At 31.8% G+C, this 24,806-nt stretch overlaps 2 protein-coding genes and 1 pseudogene across 2 annotated transcripts; 1 reads left to right on the top strand and 2 right to left on the bottom strand.

Annotated features, from left to right (window-relative positions):
* Positions 1 to 3,615: 3,615 nt before the first annotated feature.
* Positions 3,616 to 13,001, top strand: LOC131181555 (ABC transporter G family member 31-like; annotated as a pseudogene).
* On the bottom strand, positions 13,001 to 14,585 carry LOC131181554 ((S)-8-oxocitronellyl enol synthase CYC2-like). The gene has a single exon (XM_058150174.1). It carries the CDS (start codon positions 14,462 to 14,464, stop codon positions 13,334 to 13,336), a length of 1,131 nt encoding a protein of 376 aa, XP_058006157.1. The 5' UTR covers positions 14,465 to 14,585; the 3' UTR covers positions 13,001 to 13,333.
* A 1,325-nt stretch (positions 14,586 to 15,910) lies between these two features.
* On the bottom strand, positions 15,911 to 18,739 carry LOC110654532 (vacuolar cation/proton exchanger 3). Its single transcript, XM_058150175.1, has 11 exons — positions 18,416 to 18,739; positions 18,171 to 18,238; positions 18,038 to 18,066; positions 17,713 to 17,909; positions 17,410 to 17,622; positions 17,181 to 17,300; positions 16,976 to 17,092; positions 16,840 to 16,893; positions 16,635 to 16,751; positions 16,437 to 16,527; positions 15,911 to 16,301 (listed from the first exon to the last, which is right to left on the bottom strand). Exons 1-11 carry the CDS (start codon positions 18,698 to 18,700, stop codon positions 16,255 to 16,257), a joined length of 1,338 nt encoding a protein of 445 aa, XP_058006158.1. The 5' UTR covers positions 18,701 to 18,739; the 3' UTR covers positions 15,911 to 16,254.
* Positions 18,740 to 24,806: the final 6,067 nt, after the last annotated feature.

Consider the following 24,806-nt stretch of genomic DNA (forward strand, 5'->3'; position numbering starts at 1 on the left):
TGGAGAGAAAAGGAAAAAAAATAAGTGAATGAGTGATATGAAGAAGGGAAATGAAGTGTATGAAGAAATATATACGCGAATTAACAACGGATTTAGTAACAGATTCATAATCTACTGCTAAATTTAAATACTGAAATTTATTTTTTCCACCAAAAAGTAATAACAGATTACAATATCCGTTGCTAAAGCCATTGCTAATTAGCAACGGATTTGTGATCCGTTACTAATTATAATTACATACACTTTCAAAATTTTAATGGCGAGATTTTTTCCTCGTACAATAGTAACAAATTATATACTCCGTTGCTATTAGCAACAGATTATCAAATCCATTGCTAAATTTATACTCAAATATTTTTACAAATAATTGTTGACAAAATTTATATAATTATTATTTTTTTAATTTCACGAAAATGGCAACGAATTAAATGCTCCGTTGCTATTAGCAACAGATTGGAAAATCCATTGTAAAATTTTTATTTAAATATTTTTTACAAATAATTGTTGATAAATTTATATAATTATTTTTTTAACTTAACGAAAATAGCTACGGATTAGATACTCCGTTACTATTAGCAATGGATTTTTAAATTCGTTGCTAAATTTATATTCAAATATTTTTACAATGTCGATTTGCAATAAATTTTAGCAACGAATGTAAATTCGTTTCTAATAGCAATGAATTTAGAAACAAAATGTTGTTTTTGTTGCTAAAATATTGCTCTATATAATTTTATTTCAAAATTACAACGAAATCAAAAATTGATTGTAAAATCCATTACTATTAGCAATATATTACAATCCGTTACAAAAATCCGTTGCTAATTCAGATTTTTCTTGCAGTGAGTGGGAGAAAAAATGGGATGAGTGAGAAACATATAAGTAGTAAGGACTTGTTGCCTTAGATTTTGAGTTTGATGTGGTGTCAAACCCATGTGTGTATTTTTTTAAGATCCATTTCTCATGGGTGTATTTTTTTATAAGACTCGTTAAGAAAAATTCTCCTTAACCACTCTGGGCTTGTCATATCTCTAACAAAAAATTTTGGGACATGATAAGATTTTGTATAGAATAGAAAAAGATTTTTTTTTTTTTTTGGCACTTTGATTGGGATTTGATTCTAGAACCTCAAAATCGAGATTAAAACAACAACAACTAACAAATTTTAATGTTGAATGTAAGGCTATTAAAGAAACAATTTAAATAAGATTTCTCTTTTAGTTTAGCCAATGCATATATCAAGACTATGTATGGACATTTAATTTCAAGAAACAATAAAAGATTCAAAAAAAAAATCTAATATGACACTTCAATAAACCACCATTCTGGTATATTTAAACATTTAAGAAAATAGATTCAAGAAATTTATGATTAAATGGTATCCTAATTTTGATTATAATTCACGCCTAAAAAATTCTTCAGGTTAAACACTAAAACAGCTATAGAAAACAATAGAAAATGCATATCCAACAATAGAAAACAGATGAAAGACGAAATTGAAAGAGTTATAAAGGTTATTTTTAATTAATTATTAATTTATTAATTATACAATGAGTATAAATAACATGCATGCACACATTAAAAAATACTAGACATTATAATGTAATAAAAAATTTTAAAACTAGATATAATAATTATAATATCATTAGATGATAATTATAATATAATTATTATCATATTATTTAATAGTTAATGATGAAGTCCACAAAAATTTTGTTGTACCTAACTACTATATGTATTATAAGATTGGAGTAGACGTTCCCAATTCCTGAACTTTTAGTGATAGTTACATACATATCTCCATGATAATATTAGAATTAAATTATGCCATTAAGCCATAATTTAATTGTTGCATTTATATATCCTATTCTCAATTCCATATAATTATATAAAATAATGGTGCTATTTACACTTCACCCTTCTATATATATATATATATATATATACTCTTTATATATTTATTTATTTTAAACTAAAAATAATAAATTTTCCTTGCAATATTTTTATAAATGTCCTATTTTAATATCTCAATATTTAGAATGTTCTTTATTTAGGTACAAGGGAATGTTCTTTTCTATAAAGAAGCTGTTAATTATCTAATATATAAAATTTTGCTTTTAAAACATTTTTATATATGCACTAAAAAACTTCTTTATATAATATTATTTTATTAATAATAAAATGTATAAATAATGAAAAATGAAACAAAACCATGAATAATTAAATTTAACAAAATAAACAAATTTATAAACATTTTATTTTAAAAATCAACTTTAATTTCTTGAATAATACTATTTTCTTAAAAAAATAAAATATATTGAAATGTAATACCCATATAGTAAAAAAAAAAAAAGAAACTAACAATGAATTAATTGAAGTTAATTTTAAAAAAAAGGGTTTATTTCCAACTAAAATAGTTAATGCCACCATTTTTTAAATATAGTAATTTTAATTTTTTAATTTAATTGTCCCTATAAAATATCATCCATAAATGTTAATATAATTAGTTATATTAAGCGTAAAAAATTAGTATCTTTTCTATTTTTGTATCTTTTTATCTTTATTATAAATGATTATTTCCATAATAAATTAAACACTATAATTTTCATATCTCACAAATAGAAAAACTTTATTATGTTCATGAATCATGAATTTTTTATATATTACTATTTGTATAAAAAAATCACTATTTTAATTTAATATTTTATATTCTTTTTTCATTTTTTTTCTTACTTTAACAATTAATAAATATATTTACAACCAATTTAATTTTTGGACATTGAATGCTCTCCAAAATTTTTACAGCGTTCGCAATTAATCACTGTTATTACCTTAAAATAACAAGTTAGCCGTTATTTTCAAAGAAAAAAAAATAATTTTGTAAGATTATAATTTATTTTTGAGAAAAAATAAAATAAAAAAGAAACAAATTAAAAAAAAAAGAAAAAAATATTAAAAATTAATTAAAAATATGTACTAAAATTTAGAAAGATTTTTTTAATGATAACGAAAAATAAAACTAATAAGTTTTTTCTTTTATAATTGTAGAGAAATGAAAAAATTAGGTAGATACTATGTTTAAAATTTATTTACGATGATCAATAATTTATTTATTTATTTATTAAGGAAAAATTATTTACAATAATTATGAAAATAACTAATATTTTTTATTTAATAAGGTAATATTAATTGTAGCTTTATATAAATTACATTATTCAGGGATAATTTAGCCAGTATCTAAAAAGTTGCAGTGATAATTATTATTATGGTAAAAAAAAAAAAAACCCTCATGCGTTAAAGAAACCAACAGAAGTCTATTCAGCTGCCATTTAAAAAAAAAAAAAATAATAAATAAATAAATAAAAAAAACCTAATTGAAGAGGGAGAGCTAATCATAACAAACATCATACCAACAATTGGCTACGTTCAAAATATATCCCAGCATAGCACGACTGGAGAAGCATCTAGAACTTCTTCCAAGATTTGGATTAATATTTTTTTTTTCCTTTTGAGTTAATACGTAAAACCTGTTGATCCTTTTCACAATATAAGATAGGCATAAAGAATTCCCCTTCGAAAAGACATTCAGTTTTCTATTGAAAAGACGCAGACACGTACGACGGAGTAGCCATGGCAGCAGCTTCCAATGGGGCCGAGTACTTGGAGCTCCAGATTGATCCTGCCAGAGAGTCATTTGCTCGTCCATCCAATGCCGATTCTGTCAAGGATGACGAGGACGACTTACTATGGGAAGCCATTTCCAAGTTACCGTCTCAGAAGCGAGGGAATTTCGCATTGTTGCGGCGATCTTCATCGGGCCAAGGAGGAGAAGGTAGTAGTCGAACGGAGACGATTGACGTCACGAAGCTAGATCGAGCCAACAGAGAGCTTGTTGTTAAAAAAGCTTTGGCCACCAATGCCCAGGACAATCAGAAGCTCCTTTCCGGCATCAAAGAGCGTCTTGATAGGTAATATGGCAATTATGCAACGCACGCAAATTTTTTCTTTTAGATCCAAAATTCACAATAGATTTTTTTTTTTTCTTGTGTGTGTGTAAAACTTTTAAAGAGTTGGATTGGAGGTGCCAAAGATCGAAGTAAGGTTTGAGGAATTGAATATAGAGGCGGATGTGAGAACTGGCTCAAGAGCTTTGCCTAGCTTGATTAATGTCGTACGAGACACCGTTGAGGTTAAGTATCATCTCCTAATCGTGATTTTATAATTAGTTATCTATCCTTGTTTGGCTCTGCATATATTGCGGACGTTCTAATTAATTAAATATGGATCGAATAATATATATATATAATGCAGGATATACTGACCACTTTGAGAGTATTTCGACCTAAGAAACATTCTTTAACCATTTTGAACTACGTCAGTGGCACTATCAAACCCGGAAGGTAACTACCTTTACCACGTTACGACTCATACGGTGATTTTCATTCTCAAGTAATGTTTTAGATATGTGCTTACTCCTTTCAATTTCTTTCTTATATAAAATTAACACGCAAAAGGCAAGCTGAATTTGTTATTTTATTGCGTTGGATGATTTATTAGGTTATTATCTGTGTTTAATTTGTAGGATGACATTGCTGTTAGGACCACCAGGTTCTGGAAAATCAACATTGCTTTTAGCTCTTGCTGGAAAACTTGACAAGAAATTAAAGGTTAGTATTGCTGGGTGCAATTATGTCCAGGTGCAGTTTACGAACACGGGTATCTCCTGCACTAGACCTAGATTAGTTTTATTTCACGGGCGTAATGATCTTTTTGCTTCCAGACTTGAAACGGCAATAGTTTCTCTCTTAATTTATTTGTCATTGCACATGGTTTGTTTGCAAATTCCCTCTTGTTAACAGGGCTTCCAAGGTCATGAGTGCAATGTAAGATTAGGAGACAACAAGGAATTGCAATGAGTCCGTATAGACAGTAATAGATGCTAAAATATTAAAATTGATGATATGCATGTTTAATTCGGTTTCTTCTTCTTGGCCTAATCAACTGTCAACCTGCGTCTGCTTGCATATATATCATTCTGAATACATAAACTGCTGATAATGGTCTAATGGGATTGGCATTAGAGGGAAAGAATAGATTAACTCATGTTTTGCCTTGAATAGAAATTGGCTTTTCTTAGGCATTTCCTGTACACTCAAAGCAAATAATGAAGAAAAGAAAACAATTAAAAAAATTATTTGGAAAAATATCCAACCCAACTAGCCTTTTTGATATGACTAGCTATTATTAGTACAAGCCTTAATATACAGATTTTTAATATTTTCAGAAAACTGGAGATATCACATACAACGGCGAGAAACTTGAAGATTTTTACGTTAGGAGGACTTCTGCATACATCAGCCAAATAGATAAACACATTGCAGAGCTTACTGTACGAGAAACCCTAGATTTTGCTGCTAGTTGTCAAGGTGCAAGTGAAGGCTTTGCAGGTTCGTTAATTCATTTAAACTCTATCCCTTAAAAATTATTTGTATTGAATTTTAGGAGATTTGTTCCGAACGAGATTAATATTCGATTTCCATTCAATATAATAATATTTTTTTTATATCAAAGTTTTCATATTATTGATATGATTAAATGTAAGAATTAAAGTTTAAATTGACTACCTAGAAAATAGAATATTATGACTTTTCAAATTTTTGTGGTATCTGAAACATGGATTATATAGTATTTATTACGGCTTTAGTTAAGGTGTAAATATATATAAGAAATTTGAAAACATATTAATATAATTAATGAATCAAGTGTGCTACAAGAATCACAGTTAGTAAAAAATAATCAATTGTTAGACACATGATGAAAGTGCGTAACTTATATTGTCTCATATACAAGTCTCATTTTGCTATTTTTTAGATATAACCATATAGTCTATATATCGTCTACTTCTTAAATTTTAAGAGGTTTTCTTTTAACTATAACTATAAAATATTCGAGTCTTATATATATAATCTTGTTTAAAAGATTAATAATAATAATAAGTGATGCTTAATATGATTATCATGAGGATGCAGTTTAATGACGTGTCTGTTTTTATCTATATGTTCTTTCTTCTTTTACTTGCAGCTTACATGAAAGATCTTATCCGTTTGGAGAAGGAAAGGAACATACGCCCAAGTCCAGAGATCGATGCTTTTATGAAGGTTATTCATCTTAAATTAATTCCCAGTCTTTTTTGTCTTTGTATTTTTCTACTTTTAACCCAATTTTATATTTTGAATAATTTCACTGAACAGGCATCTTCTGTTGCTGGTAAAAAGCACAGTGTCTCAACAGACTACATTTTAAAAGTGCTTGGTCTCGATGTATGCTCGGAGACAGTAGTAGGCAGTGACATGTTGCGAGGTGTCTCTGGCGGCCAGAGAAAAAGGGTTACTACAGGTCTCTCTTTATCTATATTTGTGTGTTGTGTTTGTGTATTAGCGCATTTTAGCCCTTGAAATTTGGCAGATTAGCTTCAATTATTGGGTGTTGCCGGTTGCCTTTGCTCTTCCCTTTCCTTGGGGAAAATGCATGCGAATTAAGGTTCTGAACCCAGATTCCCATATAAATAAAGAGAAAAGATATACACACACGTATATAATAGCATTCAAAATGAAATCACTAATGAAAATGATTAAAAATAATCTAAAATTTAGTTTTTAAAAAATATTTAAAAATATAACAATAGAATTCAATATAATATATTACTAAGTGAAATATTAAATATAAATATAGAAAAAATTATGATAATGAAGCTTCAGTAAAATGTTACATAAAAAAAAACTTTAATAAAATAGTTTATTTCTTCGATTCTTGTATATACACTAAATTTATGAAAAAGAAATAATACAAATATAATTACATGCACAGCGCATATATATTTGTTAATTTACAGTTTAGTAGTGTTTCAAGTTAGTTTTACACACACCTTTAATTGATTCATCTGCTCGCATGATCCATCCCATATTCATGTTATACATTAGGAATTACCTTTTAAATTCTGTAAAATCTGTGATCAAACTAACGCTAATTGTTATTGGGATATAATCACGCAGGAGAAATGATTGTGGGGCCAAGAAAGACCTTATTTATGGATGAAATATCCACTGGACTTGATAGTTCAACAACGTACCAAATAGTGAAATGTATAGGGAATTTTGTTCATCAAATGGACGCAACTGTACTAATGGCTCTTCTTCAGCCTCCGCCTGAGACATTCGATCTGTTTGATGATTTGGTGCTATTATCAGAAGGCTACATGGTGTATCAAGGGCCACGAGCTCAAGTTTTACAGTTCTTCGAGTCTCTAGGATTTCGATTACCACCAAGGAAGGGCGTTGCAGATTTTCTTCAAGAGGTAATTAATTAATTAATTCCTTTCTTTTTTTTCTTGTACTTAATTCCTTTCTTGACATGGATTCTTTTAGAGTTTCTCGTTTTATTTGGTTCTTGCTTAGCTAAATAATTTGATTTATTGCCAGGTGACCTCAATAAAGGATCAAGCACAGTACTGGGCTGATCCTTCAAAACCATATGTATTCATGCCTGTTTCAGAAATTGCAGAGGCATTCGATAATTCGAGGTTTGGAAGGGCTGTGAAGTCCACACTTTCTGTTCCAGTTGACAAATCCAGTTATCATCCTTCAGCTTTGTCAAAAACGAGATATGCCGTGTCAAGATGGGAGCTCTTAAAAGCATGCTTTGCTAGAGAAATACTACTGATCAAGCGGCATCGTTTTCTTTATTGGTTTAGGACATGCCAGGTAAAGTTTATAAATCTTGTGAAATCATTTGTTACTGGTTGCTCTGGCCGTCTCATTCGTGAAATTTTGTTTTTAGGTCTTTTTTGTTGGATGCATCACTTGCACTATATTCTTACGGACAAGATTGCATCCCACCAACGAGTCATATGGGAGTCTATATCTTTCTTGCCTCTTTTTTGGGCTGGTGCACGTGATGTTTAATGGGTTTTCCGAACTATCTCTACTGATATTTCGACTCCCAGTCTTCTACAAGCAACGGGATAATCTCTTTCATCCTGGATGGGCATGGTCTCTAGCCAGTTTTGTTCTACGTATACCCTACTCTGCTGTTGAAGCCTTTGTATGGTCTTTGGTTGTATACTACACTGTTGGTTTTGCCCCTGCTTTTGGAAGGTATCACTAGTTTAGAAGGTTATTTGGTGTTTTCACTCTTTCTTGTTTATCTTATATTTATTAGCTTCTGTTTTTTGTGCAGGTTCTTGCGTTTTATGTTCTTACTCTTTACAGTGCACCAAATGGCATTGGGTCTCTTTCGGATGATGGCTTCGATAACACGAGATATGGTTATTGCCAATACATTTGGGTCAGCTGCTCTGTTGATTGTATTTTTATTGGGTGGATTTATCATTCCTAAAGGTGGGTCATTGTCTATCTTCATTGCATGATTCAAATTTCATTTCCTTACTAGTGATTTAATTGTTTCTTTTATCAGAATCGATTAAGCCTTGGTGGATTTGGGCTTTTTGGGTGTCACCATTAACCTACGGACAACGAGCAATTTCAGTCAATGAATTTGGTGACGAAAGGTGGATGAAGGTATGTGCCCTTGCGGAGAAAATACACTTTCTAGTTGACACCATTTTTTTTTTTTTTTTTTTTTAATGTACATACCATTGACAAAATAATCGAAACATCTTTCAGAGATCTGCAATTGGGAATAATACAATTGGATACAATATTCTCCATGAGCATAGTTTGCCAATGAATGATAATTGGTATTGGATTAGCATCGGTGTTTTATGGCTCTATGCGGTGCTTTTCAACCTCGTTGTGACTTGGGCCTTAACCTATCTTAATCGTATGTGTGAATAAGTTTTTATGTTTGTATGTTCCTACCTCTTTATTTAACAGTAGAAGGCACACCTAATTCTTTCTGGTATTGTTGGTTGATCAAAGCTCTCCGGAAGGCTCAAACAGTGGCTGATCCAGTTGATGCCACAGAAGAAAATTCTGCTAGAAATGCTAATCAGGGGACTCAGTTGAATGGAACATCTGCTAAGGAGGACAATAAAAAGACGGGCATGATTCTTCCATTTAAACCATTGACAATGACATTCCATAATGTCAATTACTTCGTTGATATGCCAAAGGTGGTTTGCTTTTATTGCAGTTGTGGTTTCCTTGACTTTTTTTAATACATATTCAGCTCATATTTCTAACAATTTTTATTTGATATTCTCAGGAAATGTGTAAACAAGGTATACCAGAAAAGAAGTTGCAGCTTTTGTCAAATGTGAGTGGAGTATTTTCACCAGGAGTTCTCACTGCATTGGTTGGGTCAAGTGGAGCAGGAAAAACTACTCTGATGGACGTGCTTGCTGGCCGGAAAACTGGGGGATATATAGAAGGGGATATTAAGATATCAGGTTACCCTAAAGAGCAGCGCACATTTGCTAGAATTTCAGGATATGTTGAACAAAATGATATACATTCTCCTCAGGTTACTGTTGAGGAGTCTCTCTGGTTTTCTTCCAGTCTTGGCTTCCAAAAGAAGTTACCAAAGAACAAAGACATGTAAGCTGTGCAATAATTAATTTGGATATATGCAAAGAGATGATTCTTAAGTGTTTATTTGTTTTAATCCTTATCTTTAGAATTTCACTACAATGAACTGCAGGAGTTTGTTGAAGAAGTAATGAGATTGGTAGAACTCAATAATCTACGGAAAGCATTGGTTGGTTTGCCAGGTACTAGTGGCTTATCAACTGAACAGAGAAAGAGATTAACAATTGCAGTTGAGCTTGTTGCAAATCCTTCCATTATTTTTATGGATGAACCAACCTCCGGACTTGGCCTTACGAGCAGCAGCAATTGTGATGCGAACTGTTAAGTAATACCGTTGATACTGGAAGAACAGTGGTTTGCACCATTCATCAGCCAAGTATTGACATTTTTGAAGCATTTGATGAGGTTAGGTTAAAATTTTGCTTTGTAATATGTAGTAATTTGAAAATTGTATATGCTAATTTTAGTAGCTTCTGGCGTGTGATATTTTGGGCTTTGATGTACAGCTACTTCTCATGAAACGAGGGGGACAGGTTATATATGGAGGAAAGCTTGGCTTGCACTCACAGATTATGATAGACTATTTTCAGGTAAAATTGCATTATATAAGATGACTAATTTTAACTTCTAAGCTTTTCTGTTCATTTGTGTACAATTTGAAATGATATCCACAAACCGTTATTGCTCCAAAGAGCTTCTGACTTTTGGCTAAAGCCCGCATGCCAATCCTGAGTCATTCTTCGGCCTTCCCCAATTTGATCATGTTTCCATCTTGAGTCTTATAGCTAGTGCATGACCATGATATATGGTGCCTGATGGATACTCCTATTTCTGTAAGATGAAAAGTAATTGTCATTGACATGTTACAACGATACTAAGTTTCCATCAGAAAGTAAGATTAGTCTATTCACTAGCACATTTTCAAAGGCATATCTAGTCCTCACTTTCCTTTCCCTTGTCTAGGGAATTGCAGGAATCCCTCCTATTACTGATGGCTACAACCCAGCAACTTGGATGCTTGAGGTTACTACTCCTACCGTTGAAGAAAGGATTTGTGAAGATTTTGCTGAGTTATATAAAAATTCTGAGCAATACAGGTAATCCAAACTTGTTAGACTACAGAGAATTGCTTGAGAAATTTAGTATTGTTTATTTATGTAGTTTGCTTAGTTGCACTAGTAAGACTTTTTTTATGCCCTTGGATCCTTGCTTCAGGAGGTGGAAGCTTCAATTATGCATTTCAGTGCTCCGCCTGCAGGCTCAGAACCATTAAAGTTTGTTTCTACATATTCACAAGATATATCGACTCAGTTTGGGATTTGCCTTAGGAAACAAAATCTTGTATACTGGAGAAGTCCACAATACAATGCCGTGAGGATATTTTTTACTGTATTAGCTGCATTTATATTAGGCTCAGTGTTTTGGAAAACTGGTTCAGAAAGGTAAATTTCCATTGATATCTCACTTCTTCAAAAATAAGTTTTGTAAATACTAAATAGTCTTCATATATGTCTCCATGATTTGTAGCCATCTTAGTTTTTCAAAAATGTTTGACAGGGACTCTACTCAATCTTTGTTTATTGTCATGGGAGCTCTATACTCTGCCTGTCTGTTTCTTGGGGTCAATAATGCTTCCTCAGTGCAGCCAATAATTTCTATTGAGAGGACGGTGTTCTATAGAGAAAAGGCAGCTGGAATGTACTCTCCATTAGCCTATGCCGCAGCACAGGTAAGTGAGTATCATTGTACTAAAGAAGCTTTGGTGATGCAATACTTCTTGCAAAGAGTTGGTGATGAATACCTTTATATTCTTGTAAACAGGGTCTTGTGGAAGTACCATACATCATTTTGCAAACAATTTTATATGGAATTATCACATATTTCATGATTAATTTTGAAAGGACGGGCGGTAAGATCCTAAGTTTTTATGAAGAATTCCTCTGATATTTTTCATGGTCTTTTTTTCATTATATTTTTTTTTTCGGAATTGTTGACCATGTAGAAAAAATTACTGAAAACAATTCATTCATGTGAATATTTCTCTTATGTTACAGGCAAATTTTTCCTCTATTTGTTGTTCATGTTCCTTACTTTCACCTACTTCACATTTTATGGAATGATGGTTGTTGGTCTCACGCCTTCTCAACACATGGCCGCTGTCGTCTCCTCAGCATTTTACTCTTTATGGAATCTCCTCTCAGGTTTTCTTATCCCAATGCCTGTAAGTAACATAATTAACTTTACAGATATGATTTACTGCTTCAAACCCCTAACTGAACATGTATTCATTCAGCAGCAAGTTCTTCTTCAAGTTTCTAGTGTTCTGTATAACTAGGAACAACAATTTTAAAAAAAAAGAAGCTTATTCCAATGTCTCAGAAGTCACAATTTGTAACAGATTCTTTGTTCCATTGATGTTGTAGCCTTCCTTATATATATATATATATATATATATATATATATATATATATATATATTCTGACGCTCAATGCCGCTGCCCATGCTCAAAGCCATTTTCAGAAATTTCTGTGTTTAACTTTGCTTCTAATCACCAATAATGGTTTTTCAGAAAATCCCAGGATGGTGGATCTGGTTCTATTACATCTGCCCCGTTGCATGGACTTTGCGGGGCATTATCATTTCTCAGCTTGGTGATGTGGAGAGCACAATTGTAGGACCAGGTTTTGAAGGCTCTGTCAAAGAGTTTTTGAAAGTTAATTTTGGCTTTGAATCTGATATGCTTGGAGTTTCAGTGGTGGTGCTTGTTGGCTTCTGCGTCATCTTCTTTGCTATCTTTGCATTCTCTGTGAAATTCCTTAACTTCCAGAGAAGATGAGCAGTGGATTCATTTATTGAAACAGGGGGTCCTGCCTGCAGGGGACAATTTTTTACCCTAGAATAATGTGAGATGAATATGTCATTTATTGTTTGGTTGTTCATTTAGAAAATTATATATATTAATAGCAAAAAAAAATCCCCTTTGCAATGCAGGGTTTTGAGGCCTTTGATGTTGGTTGAGTTACGGGTTCAGTTGACTTGAGGGGTCTGCAATTGTCCTGAAACACATTTTGGCAAGGTTATGGTGGCATTGGATATGAGACTTGTAATGGTGTGGTCACTGTGCAAGCAGTTGCTTTCAGGCAAGTTTAAAATTGCATTTGGGATATCAAAGCTTGAAACGCTTGTAGGGAGGGAAATTTAGCTTGGGACAGCTGCCTTGCATTAGGCTATGGCTGATATTGTGGTAGAGCTGCTGCAAAAGTGATGAGGGAGAGGAGCCTGTTGGCCAAGGACATGTAGGCAACTGTATCTTTTAACAATTTTCAGCGACTTTTTTAATGGATTAGCTTGTTTGTACTTTATAGGATCACAAGGAATGTTGACTCGGTGTTCATAGTTACAGCATACTTAAAGTTGAATTTGAAAGCTGCCAAGCTTTCTGATATTGATATGTTATTATTTGCTTCCCACAAAAGTAGATCTAGAAAGGGAGACATGATAATCTTCTCTAAATATCCGTGCCCAGTGAGAAAATAATGTCTCTTGCTTGCTCCGTGGGAGTAGGATTTGGACGTGAACAAGTAAGGGCATCTAATTTGCTCCTCCGAGGCAGAGACCAGTAAGAAGAGGTGGGCGCTTAATTGGCGAATCTGGGATGCTTTTAAATAATTCATAATATCCACCGTATCATATTGACTCATAAGAAAGAGCAGCACTTTCTTTGCGGTGCACCACTTTCTTTCCTCTACTCATAATCAAAGTCTCAAATTAAAGATCTAATAAAAGATTTAAGGAATTAACTTGTCATTCCTCATTGAGTCAATCCAATACAAGATTGATTCCATTGTGTTGGATCTCATGGTAAAACCCAACTGATCAGTTTTCTTTCTGCTCCCCAGCAGTTTCACTGGACAACGAAACAAGACATCCAAGAACTCCCAATTGGCCAGATCTTCCATCTCTGTCTCTACTAGTCCTTCTGTTGCTACAATCTCTTGCCACACTTTCTTGTTGTCACTCATTGCCGTCGCAAACCTGAAGTCACTCAAGAACATGTCTTGAGGCACTTCCACTTCAAATTTCTTTCCAAGAACTGGCCAGATTTTCTTCCAGGTAAAGCACGGGCCATTAATCGCATTGAATGCCTGACCTTCTGTGGAAGATATTTCATCATTAGTGGCTGCCCAAATGTGCTGTTCAGCCACTAACCTAGCATCAGACCCATCCATGCATACCTCCTCCCAAACCTCCCTTGTCCTCCAAACAAAAGGGAGATTTAAATATTTGCAGATAGCTCCATAAACGCACAAACAACCCATGACATTGTACAAAGTCCTATTGGAACTACCCATTAACAAGCCAGGCCTTATCACAGACCACGCCACCTTACCTGCAAGTCTCTCCTTGATCAAGTCCTCAAGGACATAGTAGAAGTTGTACCCTTCACTCGCTCTTGGACAATCCTCGTCATGGAAGCAAACTTCTTGTTTCAAATTATGTGTTTGTTGTAGTGACACATAATGCTTCATTCCCGTCTGGAGCGAAACATGCTTCAATGTCTTAGTTTTGGAGAGGATAGCATTCAAGGCATTGGACATCATGATCAGGTTCTGCTCGCAACATTCCCCGCTATCAAGAGGAAATTGGCCTGCCCAAGTGATCCAAAACACATGACTGACATCTTGTACAATAGAGAGCTTCTTTTGGGTTTCTTGAGCGTTTAGCAAGTCGCATGAGATGAAATGATAATTAAGATTTTGGGTAGGAAAGCTCTCAAACCTTCTAGCTATACCATAAACTTTCCATTTGGATTCTGAGAGCAGACGTCTCAACAGCTCTCTTCCAACAAGCCCAGTAACCCCAAAAATCGCAGCAACATTTCTAGTGGCAACTTGTGTTGATTCTGTAGGAGCTGCCATTGATACAGAGAGGTGAGCAGCTTCTGAAGCTTAAAGCAACTATATATAGAGGATGTTAATGAGCTGACGAGTCCAAAAGGTAACTAAATTTCAAAATCAAACTGCTTGTATTTCTTTTAAGGGTTGGTCCATGGAGATTATTTAAATAGGTTGCTTTTGATCTCCAAAGTAGTAGCAATAATTAATTTAAGCAGAGCACATGGTGAGCAGCTAAAAGCTGCGGCGTCAAACCTTAGAGAAAGTCTTGTTCGCCGGCAGATTGCGACCCTGGCCGCTAATGTGCCGGCATCATGGTTACATTGAAGCTTTAATTATTTATATTTAAGACTCTAAGTTTGTCTATAAATGGCTAAGCATTATTCTCAACACTATATCATAGCTATCTAAACATTTTCAGGACCACACTTTCTTGGTAGATGTAACTTAAATTAACTAACCTAACGTGTTAAATTCTACATGGAAAGTCTCCTATATAGTCCAAGAGATATGTAGATAATTTTAAAACCCATCTTTGAAATGCTTTTCTCTTCTCTTTCCTTATGTTGAAAATTTTCTAAAAAAATGGAATTTTGGATTTCAATTTTTAATGGGACATGCTCATTTTTTATTTGATTCTGTCTCAATTTTGAAAACAACTTTAAGTTACCCTTGTTCATTGAACCTTTTTGCCCAATAGCATAGCATCTTCTTAATGTTTTAATACAATTTGGAAAAAAAAAGGGCTCATATTATCTTAATTAGATTCTCTACAGTTGTGCAAATCCCATACAAACTTGCAATGAATGTATACTTTGAAGTATGCATGAATCAACGCATTAAGTAATGCACTGATGTGTTGTCATGTACTGGGTACTATCATATATTTTTAAAGGAGAGGAGTGAAGAAGGCTGTAACGTATATATAAATATATCAAAACTGAATGGAGAAATAAAATACTACGAATCAGTCTAATAAAATTAGTTTCATAGGATATGAAAAAAAAAATTAAAATATATATTCAAGTCCTTTATTTATCAATATAATCAGTGTTAAAAGAAAAAAAATTATTCATTTCTTTTAATGCATGGAAAAGTAGAAATTTTGAATTTTGAATTAATTACCCTATTCATCCATAAAATATAAATTAAAAGAATAATATGTAGACAATAATGGATGTAATATTTAGATTTGAAATAAGCAATGGATGTAAGGTGTCTTATATTTAAATATATTGGGTCAGTGTATATAAGCTTTACAAAAAAGGAAAAAGAAAGAAGAAAGAAGGAAGATAAAATGACTGTGCCATTCCAAATAGTTGATTATAGTTTCTTTAAGGTACTATAAACCCTGATTTTCATAGGTAATTATTTATTTATTTATTTATTTACGGATTACTATTAATTACGTTGCGATAATAACTTAAAATTAATCAGAATTTATTAGAGACAAAAAAAAAAAGTCATGTATAAAAAAAAAAATCCATTACCATTTGTCGCTGTTTTAAACTTAAAATAAGTAACAAAGACGTTATTACAAGAACATAAATTAAAGAGAGAGCTATATACAAACATTTTGTTGTATGGAAACTCCCATTCATTCCAAAACTACCAATGCCAATTTTTTATAGCTTTATCTTCCACATAAGCTCTCATATTTCGCAGGATCCCTTTAACGATTACCCCAAAATGTCGATCAAATCTTCCCGCTGCTTTTCCGTGGTTGATCAACAAACTCTAAATGACATAATTAACTGCTGCACTTTTCTTTATTTGGGTTCAAAGTTCAAGCCCCAAATGCCATTGCCATCCACCTACGCAGCAAACACTCCACTAAATGGTTTCCCAATTGTAATTTGATCTGCCATCAAAAAATGATTGAATTAATTAGGATTAGTCTAATTTGTCAATATTTGAATCTCTAACTTTCTGTGATACCAGGAGAGCAACCCATGGAGTACATAAGTAACTTTGGGTTTTGGCTAAAAGTACTTACTCTGAGGAATTTTGTGAACCCAAAAGCATGCAGATATAACAATGTAACACAGGAAAAGAACCACTCCTTTCATGTAATGTGAAGTTCCATCCTGACAGAGTATCAGGAATTGCATCATAACCAGCAAAAATAACATGAATAATCTCTAGTAATGAAAAAAAAAAATTGAAAAAGGAAAAAGGAACTAGATGAATAGACCTGTAAAGTGAAGGCTGTGATAATTATTGTGAAAGCAAGAGAACCAGTTTCAAGAAGACTGAAATCTAGGTCCATATGGACATGCATTATCCATCCAACAATAACACATAGAGGGACCTGATGGGAAAAACATTGTCACAGAGAATTCTTCTCTCAAGGTTAATTTTGTAAATAATTTTCTTTTGTTGGGTTACTTGTTTCTCACCACAAACATTGAAATCTGAGTGGCAGATCCCAATGCAACACCCAAAGAAATATCCTGCAAAGCACCCAATAAGTAAAACAGCTAGGTAGTAACTGAGGATTAAGGTTTAAATAAAAAAAATGGCATATAATCATACCAACTTGTTCTTGAAAGCAAATATGATTGATCCTGCGTGTTCTGCTGCATTCCCCACAATTGGTAGCAAGATTATGCTAATGAAGCTGACAGAAATGCCCCAAGAATCCGATGCAGCCTGTTTCAGAAACATTAAAGAAACTTTTTTTTTTAATGTGCTAATGATAGCCTATGAATTTAGTAATTTAGAAATGTAATTAATTTACCTCAATTGTGCCCACAACATACTCAGATAATAATGCTATGATAACTGTCATGCCAACCAACCAAGAAAATGCACTCCAAAATCCTATCACTGCTTTTTCTTCTTCTTCTTCCTCTCCTTCCTGTAATTCCACTCAAACCAGTAAATTCTATGCATCATTATATATAAAGACATTTTAAAAATGTAGGGAAGTATTGGGGAAAAACCGTTGTAACTAAATAGTTAATCACCTCCTGAGATTCAAATAATTGTCTGTGAGTTTTAAGCTGGAAGAAGATATAAGCAACATATGCTACAAGCATAACAATGCTGCTAGCTCTAGACAGCTCAAGTGTATAGTGGAAAGTGAAAGGGCCTTCCCCTAAGGCATATCTGAACATTAGTGGCAATATGTGGCACAACAACCCCAGCAATAGAAGTAATGAATTCACATCAGCCTGCTTCTGTTAAAGCCCAAGAACAAAAGAAAATAAATAAAATTTTAGGTATCCAAGCTGTCAGGCTAATTAGGGGTTCTGATGAGTTTGTCTTACTCTATCATATCTTTGCTCCTTTTTCAGGTTGGCCAAGCCTCCACAGAGGAGAGAGGTCCCAAGAACAAGAAGTAGATTTGACAAGATGGAACCCAATAGAGAATACTTCAAGACGTGTATTTTGTTTTGGTAAAGAGCAAACAGTGCTATTATCAGTTCTGTTGCATTACCACATGTTGCATTAAGAAGTCCTCCAACTGCAGATCAAAATCTCATTTTCTTCAAGATTAAAGTGATCATAATCGATAATTGATAATGCTAAAATGATTGTAACAAAAAAAAAAATGCTAAAATGATCGATTCTCATGGGTGAGAATTAGATTACCTGTTGGACCAGTATAATATGCAATTTGTCTGAAATTATTTAATCAGAAAAAAGAGAATTGAAAATAATAATGTTAGAACAAGCAATGAATTAAAAGAAAAGAAATTTTATCTGAATTTAGTTGCAAGCTTACTCAGTGAGGAAGCTGACACGTTCTGCAAGCGGCGTGAGTCCAAGCAAGCTCAAAGCAAATAGCCAAGGCTACGTGTGCCAAGACAAAGTTCAGGATAAATAAATAATTTGATATATTATCGTATATATATGGTAGCCATCACTCAAAAAAGGAAAAAGTCACAAGTTTGATTCTATAAATGGTAGGAAATATGCCTGACAAGAAAAAAAAAGAAATGAAATAATGAGAAAGAGAAAGAAACTTACTCTGCCAAACTTATAAAAATCAGCAGCTATAGCAAGAGGAATGGCTGGGAAGAGCACAGCCAGCTTAGTTCCTAGAATGACTTCTTGGAGGTTGGCCAATAAATGCCTGAGCATTTGAAACCGAACGCTTGAAACAAGAAGTGGGTCAGATTTCTTACGCATAATCGAAGACGATACATTCTGCAGAGTTCTGCTGCCACTCAAAACCTCCTTATTGGAGGGCTTGAGCAGGTCATATCCATTTTCCAATTCTGAGACCTCCTGTTGCGAGTGTGAGTAGTCCATGTCTGATAGCTGCCACCCCCCACACTTGGAACTGGTACTTGTAGCTGGTCGCTATATAGCCACTGAATTGTATAGATATACTAAGAAAAAACTACCCGGTAGTTTGTATAGCACAAAGCATATCTATGGTTGAAAGAACCGAGGTGCCTTTGCATGCATGGTTAAAGCAGCTTCCTGGAATTTTCCCTCCTTGTTTCCATTCACGCATGCTACTCCACGTACCTCCTAATTCTACAGTGTAGGTGTTGCTCTTTTAGCTAGTTGCATGTTAAGGTGGCATCACAAATTTTCTCTCTAAATTTTATACAAGACACTGATATATAAAATAAGATTGATTATTAGTAAATTAATTAATTTGCTTAATTTTCAGATTTCTCTAATTAACGAGATCAGAAAACGTTAAGTTTAATGGACGTAACTGTGTTGTTTCAAGTAATGCAATTATTAATTAGGATTAGTTAATAAAGTTTACAGTTAAATTGCTTTATGTTAAATTACTAATTAATTAAGAATCGATTTCTGATGCGTTGTGCGAGTTTATTTGATAGTTTCTATGAGTTTTCCTCTTCCAGATATAGCTGTAGCAATTGCAACGTACAAAAGCTTAAGATTAATAAAGAAAATCACACTATCCTTTTCTGCTTTATGATAATAAACTAATTTGATTGTACCTATTTTTTTTATTATACCATTATTTATGATAATTATTAATGAAAATAAAAAAAAATAAATTTGGATTAATTAATTTATAGATTTACAAGATATATAATTGAGATAATTATTTAAAAAACTAGAGGATTATCCATATTTTTGCACAAAACTAATAATAATTTTAATATGTAAAAAAAACACATTTTAAATGAAATATTTTTACTAATTATAATAATTAATAAATTACAAAATTTAATTAATTATCTCATTTTAAAATTAAATTATAGACATTTGTAAAGATTTATTCATCAACTCAATTCAACTCAACTAAGCTTTTATCTCAAAAATTTACGATAGGTGACAATCAGCATAAAAATTTCGTTACACCTTATGATATGAATTCAAATGATATAAAGATTTATTCATCAATCTTACAAAATTGATAAAGCATATTAAAGAATTGTGAAAATGAAAAAAATATCCATGATAAAAATATATATAAATACTTTTTTTTTAATAAAATTTTATTAATAATTAAGAAAAATTTAACAAAGAAGGTCCAAACTAAACCCAAGCTAGCAAGTCTCCTAAATACACTCAATTTAAAACCTAAAATGTTAAGTAAAATGACCTAGCTAGTGTAACATCAGAAACAAGAATATTAAATAAAGAGTTTAGATGTTCAGACCAAACAGTGGGATTAACATATAAAACAACCACACTAATAAGATTATAAGCAACTGAGTTAGTAAGACTAGGAATACTCTGTAAAAATAGATGTATAAGCATTAAAGAAAAAAATATATACAAAAAATTTAAGCCTTGAATATTGTAATCAAATGATAAATAAAACAACCATTTAAATTATAAAAATTAAAGGAATAATAATAGTAATAAAGATAGTCAAAAAGGGAAATAAAAATAAAATTAAATGCCTAATATAAATAATAATAACTATTAATTATAAATAAATTAAGCCATGTGGCATTATTAAGGATAAGTGTTAAAGAAAATTTCTCTGATTAGACAAATAAATCTATAATAAAAATATATGAATTTCTTTACTTAATATATATATATATAGATAGATAGGTAGGTAGATTAATGAGATTAATTGAAAGAGACCAAAAATTCCGAGAAAAGTAAAGTAATATGTACATTACAAATTTTGGGATCGACTACTGAAAGACAAAGCGTAAGTAAGCTGATGGGCAAAGTCCACAACCACAAGATAGGTAGAACTTTCGAGGAATTTTCAAGTCTCCTCGCAAGGATCCGAATCAAACGGCTGTCGTTTCTTCACCCTATCTGATGAAAATGAAGGTGATGAAGGCGTACAGAAACACAAACTGTCGTGTGGTTAGTACGTTTTCAAAACAAGTGCACGAATTCTAGAGAGGAAATTTCCACTCCAAAACAATAAATTTCTTGTTTTTACTATATATATATATATATATATATATATATATATATATATATATATATATATATATATATATATATATATATATATACTTAATTACCATCCATATTCATTTCTCTTTGCTTCAACACTCGAGATTTTTTCCAACTGCTATTTTATCTTTAATTTTTTACATTTATTTTTACAGTTAAAATATTTTCATATTATAGGTTGAATTATAGATATTTTTAAAGGTACGCTCTCTATATTAATTTAAAACATTTAAAATTTTTAAGTAATATTAAAATATGCACAACGAAATTATAATATGATTAATAAGAAGAAAAAAACTTTCATCCTTAACCAATTAAATTATGTTGAGTTATTTTTTTATTTAATTAAAAGTAAATATCTCATATTGCTCAAAAAATAATTATTGAAGCCCTAATTAACAACATGCTGAATGCTTCTCTAAAAAAACACAACATGTTTGGTACTTTTACTATTCAACCAAGCCAAGGCCAATCTTTTAAATTGTTCGGAAATATTAGCAGCTGATTATTATAGCAGTTCATAAACATTTTACTCGTCGTTAATTAAATATTAATTATTAATAATTAATTATTTATATAATAATTTAAAAATAAAATATTTGATAAAAATAATTATTAGATTAATTGTTAAATATAAAAATAATAATATGATTCTTTTTATCTTAGTCAAAATACTTCCTCAGCCTATAAAAATTAAGAGAGATAATATTTTATAAATTATTCTCTCAAAATCTAAACACTATCACCTTATAATATAAATAAAAGAAGTAGTGTTTTGACTCTATAATTAAAAAATTGAATACTACTTTAAAAACTATTGTTAAATAAGGCCTAAATTATTATCCAATTATGAGCAAATATAGAAAAAATTAATCGTACCAAATTTAAGCCGAAATTAAGGTTAATTAAAATTAAGCATAAAAAATATTGAACTTTGATATATTCTTAAATTTTATAAGATTTTTTTTTCTACTCTTTTCAATTATTTGATAAAAAAAAAACTTTTTTAATTTTATGTCTAATTAATTGCATGGTCGGATGTTGCTTATACTATAATCATACCAATTAACTGCGTTGTGCTGAAAGGAAAAGAAAGTTAAGGATCAAGAAGAGAAGTGAATCACAAAAACGTTTTAGTTTTTTCTAATCATTTCAATAAAAAAAAAAATTATTTCTTTATTTAGAATTTTAATAAAAACAAAACTCAAAATAATGTCCCAAATTCTAATTTTAAATATTTTAGCATTGTTGCTTGCCATGATAACATTTATAAAAACAAGTTTCACCTGCAATTTAAGGTATACAAAATGAAAAAAAATTATAATTAATGTTTCGATTGTTTTATGAAAAATATTTTTTTATAAAGAAAAAATTAAATTAATTTAAAAAAATAATTTTATTTTTTTAAACGAGAATTATTTTTTATTTTATAAATTTTGATAATCTTATTAAAATATAAAAATGCTTATATAATCACATATAATTAGTTTAATGTTGCAATAAAAAAAATTTATAAAAAATATTTTTTTTTAAAATTATTTTCTATGAGAATATATTTTATATATAAATTATTTTTTATGAAATAAATGGAGTATAAATTTCTTAATATTGTCTTAAAATTCAAAGTTGGAGGAATTTTTCGCAAGAGTAATTGGCCAAACAAATTAAGTATATATATATATATATATATACATATATATATTTTTTCCTGCCCTCTTCTCCTATATAAGAGAGGGTCCGTGATGTTGTAAGGTTATAAGAACATCAATAAAAATTTTCAGTGTGTTTCTCTTGTCAAAGGGGTTTTATGGTCATCAACGAACCCTCACCAAGTGGAAAAGAATGAGGATTAGCCACCTTAGTTTTGAGGGAAACTAAAGAAAACCATTTGTGAAGACAAATCGAAAGAAAACCACTTCAAAACAGAAATTCTAAGTTCGGGGTCCGTAAACGGGTGGGGAAGGTGTTAGGCACCCCCCCTCATCCCTTAATATGGGTAAGTAGATTTAACTTCGCATTTTTATAAATTAGTTAGGAGGGTTTGAATGGAAATGTTAATCCTTTTAATAAAAAGGAATATTTAATTTTTCACTAAATTTGGATTACCCAGATACATAAGTAAATGAGATAACCTTAGTGAGTTACTGTTGTATATTAGTTTTGTTTGAAGGGCTATTTTATTAGAATTCAATTTTTGGAATTGGATGAGAACTCTCCTCCGATTTCTTTTGAATATTCATTTAAATTTTAGATTGAGAACCGGATAAGAACTCTCCTCCGATCTCTTTTAATATTTATTTGAATTTTAGATTGAGAACCGGAAAAGAACTCTCCTCCGATCTCTTTTAATATTTATTAAAAATTTTTAAGCTTGAGAAACGGACAAGAACTCTCCTCCGATCTCTTTTAATATTTATTTGAATTTTAGATTGAGAACCGGATAAGAACTCTCCTCCGATCTCTTTTAATATTTATTAAAAAATTTTAAGCTTGAGAAACGGATAAGAACTCTCCTCCGATCTCTTTTAATATTTATTTGAATTTTAGATTGAGAATCGGATAAGAACTCTCCTCCGATCTCTTTTAATATTTATTAAATTTTTTGGATTGAGAATCGGATAAGAACTCTCCTCCGATCTCTTTTAAAATTTATTTTTAGCTTGTGGATCGGATAAGAACTCTCTTCCGATTTCCTTTAAAATTGTTGTTAACATTTTTAAGCTTGGGAACCGGATAAGAACTCTCTTTCGATTTCCTTTAAAATTTTTGTTAACGTTTTTTATTGAGAATCGGATAGGAACTCTCCTCCGACCTCTTTTAATTAAACCGTGGTCGGATGAGGATTTTTCCGATCTCTCTAAATTTTACCTATCGAGAGAGCGTAAGGCTAAGGGTTCTGACTTTCAAAGGTGTCAGGGGGTCTGCGCGAGACCTCTTTAACTTATTGGTACCTTAGGGCTGGGCAGGGGATGCCAAACCGAATCCTCCGACCTTCCAATATGGTCGTCTTACCAGCATTTTTGGCAACCGATCTATTCCATTTAGTTACCCGAGTTTTGGTTTTGCTCGTCTTAGGACGTCTTGCCCTATAACCTATTGAGTTATTCTAGTGACTCAGCTTTACCATTTTCCAGGTTTATTATTCAGACCCTTCATTATTTCAAAAGGACTCTTAAGTTGCCGTTACCTACATCTCATTCAACTACTTATGTATCGCTTGGAACTAGATGACTTACGCTCAGAAATAATAGAGATTAACAAAGGTATCGACACGGAAATAAACTAGAGCACAACCTTTCTTTATATCTTTCTAGCGTGATATGAACTTAAAGAAAATATCATACATAAAGAAAGAAGAATGGGAATGCGTAGAACAAAAACTAAACTTAATAAAATGGCAACATGAATACTGACCTGTAAGGAGTCGATTCTAGTGAACTAACCGAGAATCACAAAACGCAATAAGATTGCAAGTTGATAGTCGGGAGACTAAGGTTCGCCTTGGAACAAAGAGTGCTTCACTAAATGCAATCGAGTCAAAATTATACTCGAGTTTAAACGAGATCGAACATGGATGATGGAAGTGAATATAAAGATAACAAGGAACTGCAAAATGTGAACGCTGTGGGATGATGAACGAGCTGAAAATGGAAAGTTTCAGTGTTCAAAATCTTTTTAAGAAAATACTTCAGAAAACTAGTTTCAAAAGTTCTTCTTATGAAAGCTGAGTAACGATCTGAATTAAATTTCAGAGTTCTTCCGCTATAGTAACTTCCTTTTTTTTTCGTCCTCCCCTAACAGCTTTTCATGCAGTATTTATAGGAACCGTGCTCCCCATGAAGGGTCGGGATCTATTTTGAGGAGATGGAGGGTCGATTTCAAGGACATGATCTCGAGGCTCGAAATTAAAGAGGATCGAACGGACTACCGAGATCCCTTCGTAATTTTTGTCATTTTCTTCTTCTAATCTGACGGTCCTAAAATTTCTTGTCCAGGGCGA

Source organism: Hevea brasiliensis, chromosome 7, assembly GCF_030052815.1.
Source record: "Hevea brasiliensis isolate MT/VB/25A 57/8 chromosome 7, ASM3005281v1, whole genome shotgun sequence".
In the NCBI taxonomy this organism is placed as follows: Eukaryota; Viridiplantae; Streptophyta; class Magnoliopsida; order Malpighiales; family Euphorbiaceae; genus Hevea; species Hevea brasiliensis.

Coding starts and splice junctions, on each gene's coding strand:
- LOC131181554 (XM_058150174.1), bottom strand. CDS start 14,464: ATGGCAGCTCCTACAGAATCAACACAAGTTGCCACTAGAAATGTTGCT.
- LOC110654532 (XM_058150175.1), bottom strand. CDS start 18,700: ATGGACTACTCACACTCGCAACAGGAGGTCTCAGAATTGGAAAATGGA. Junction 17,301..17,409: donor AATTATTTGAATCTCAGGAG/GTGATTAACTAT, acceptor GTGGAATTACAG/GAAGGAGAGGAAGAAGAAGA. Junction 16,302..16,436: donor GGTTCACAAAATTCCTCAGA/GTAAGTACTTTT, acceptor TTTTGATGGCAG/ATCAAATTACAATTGGGAAA.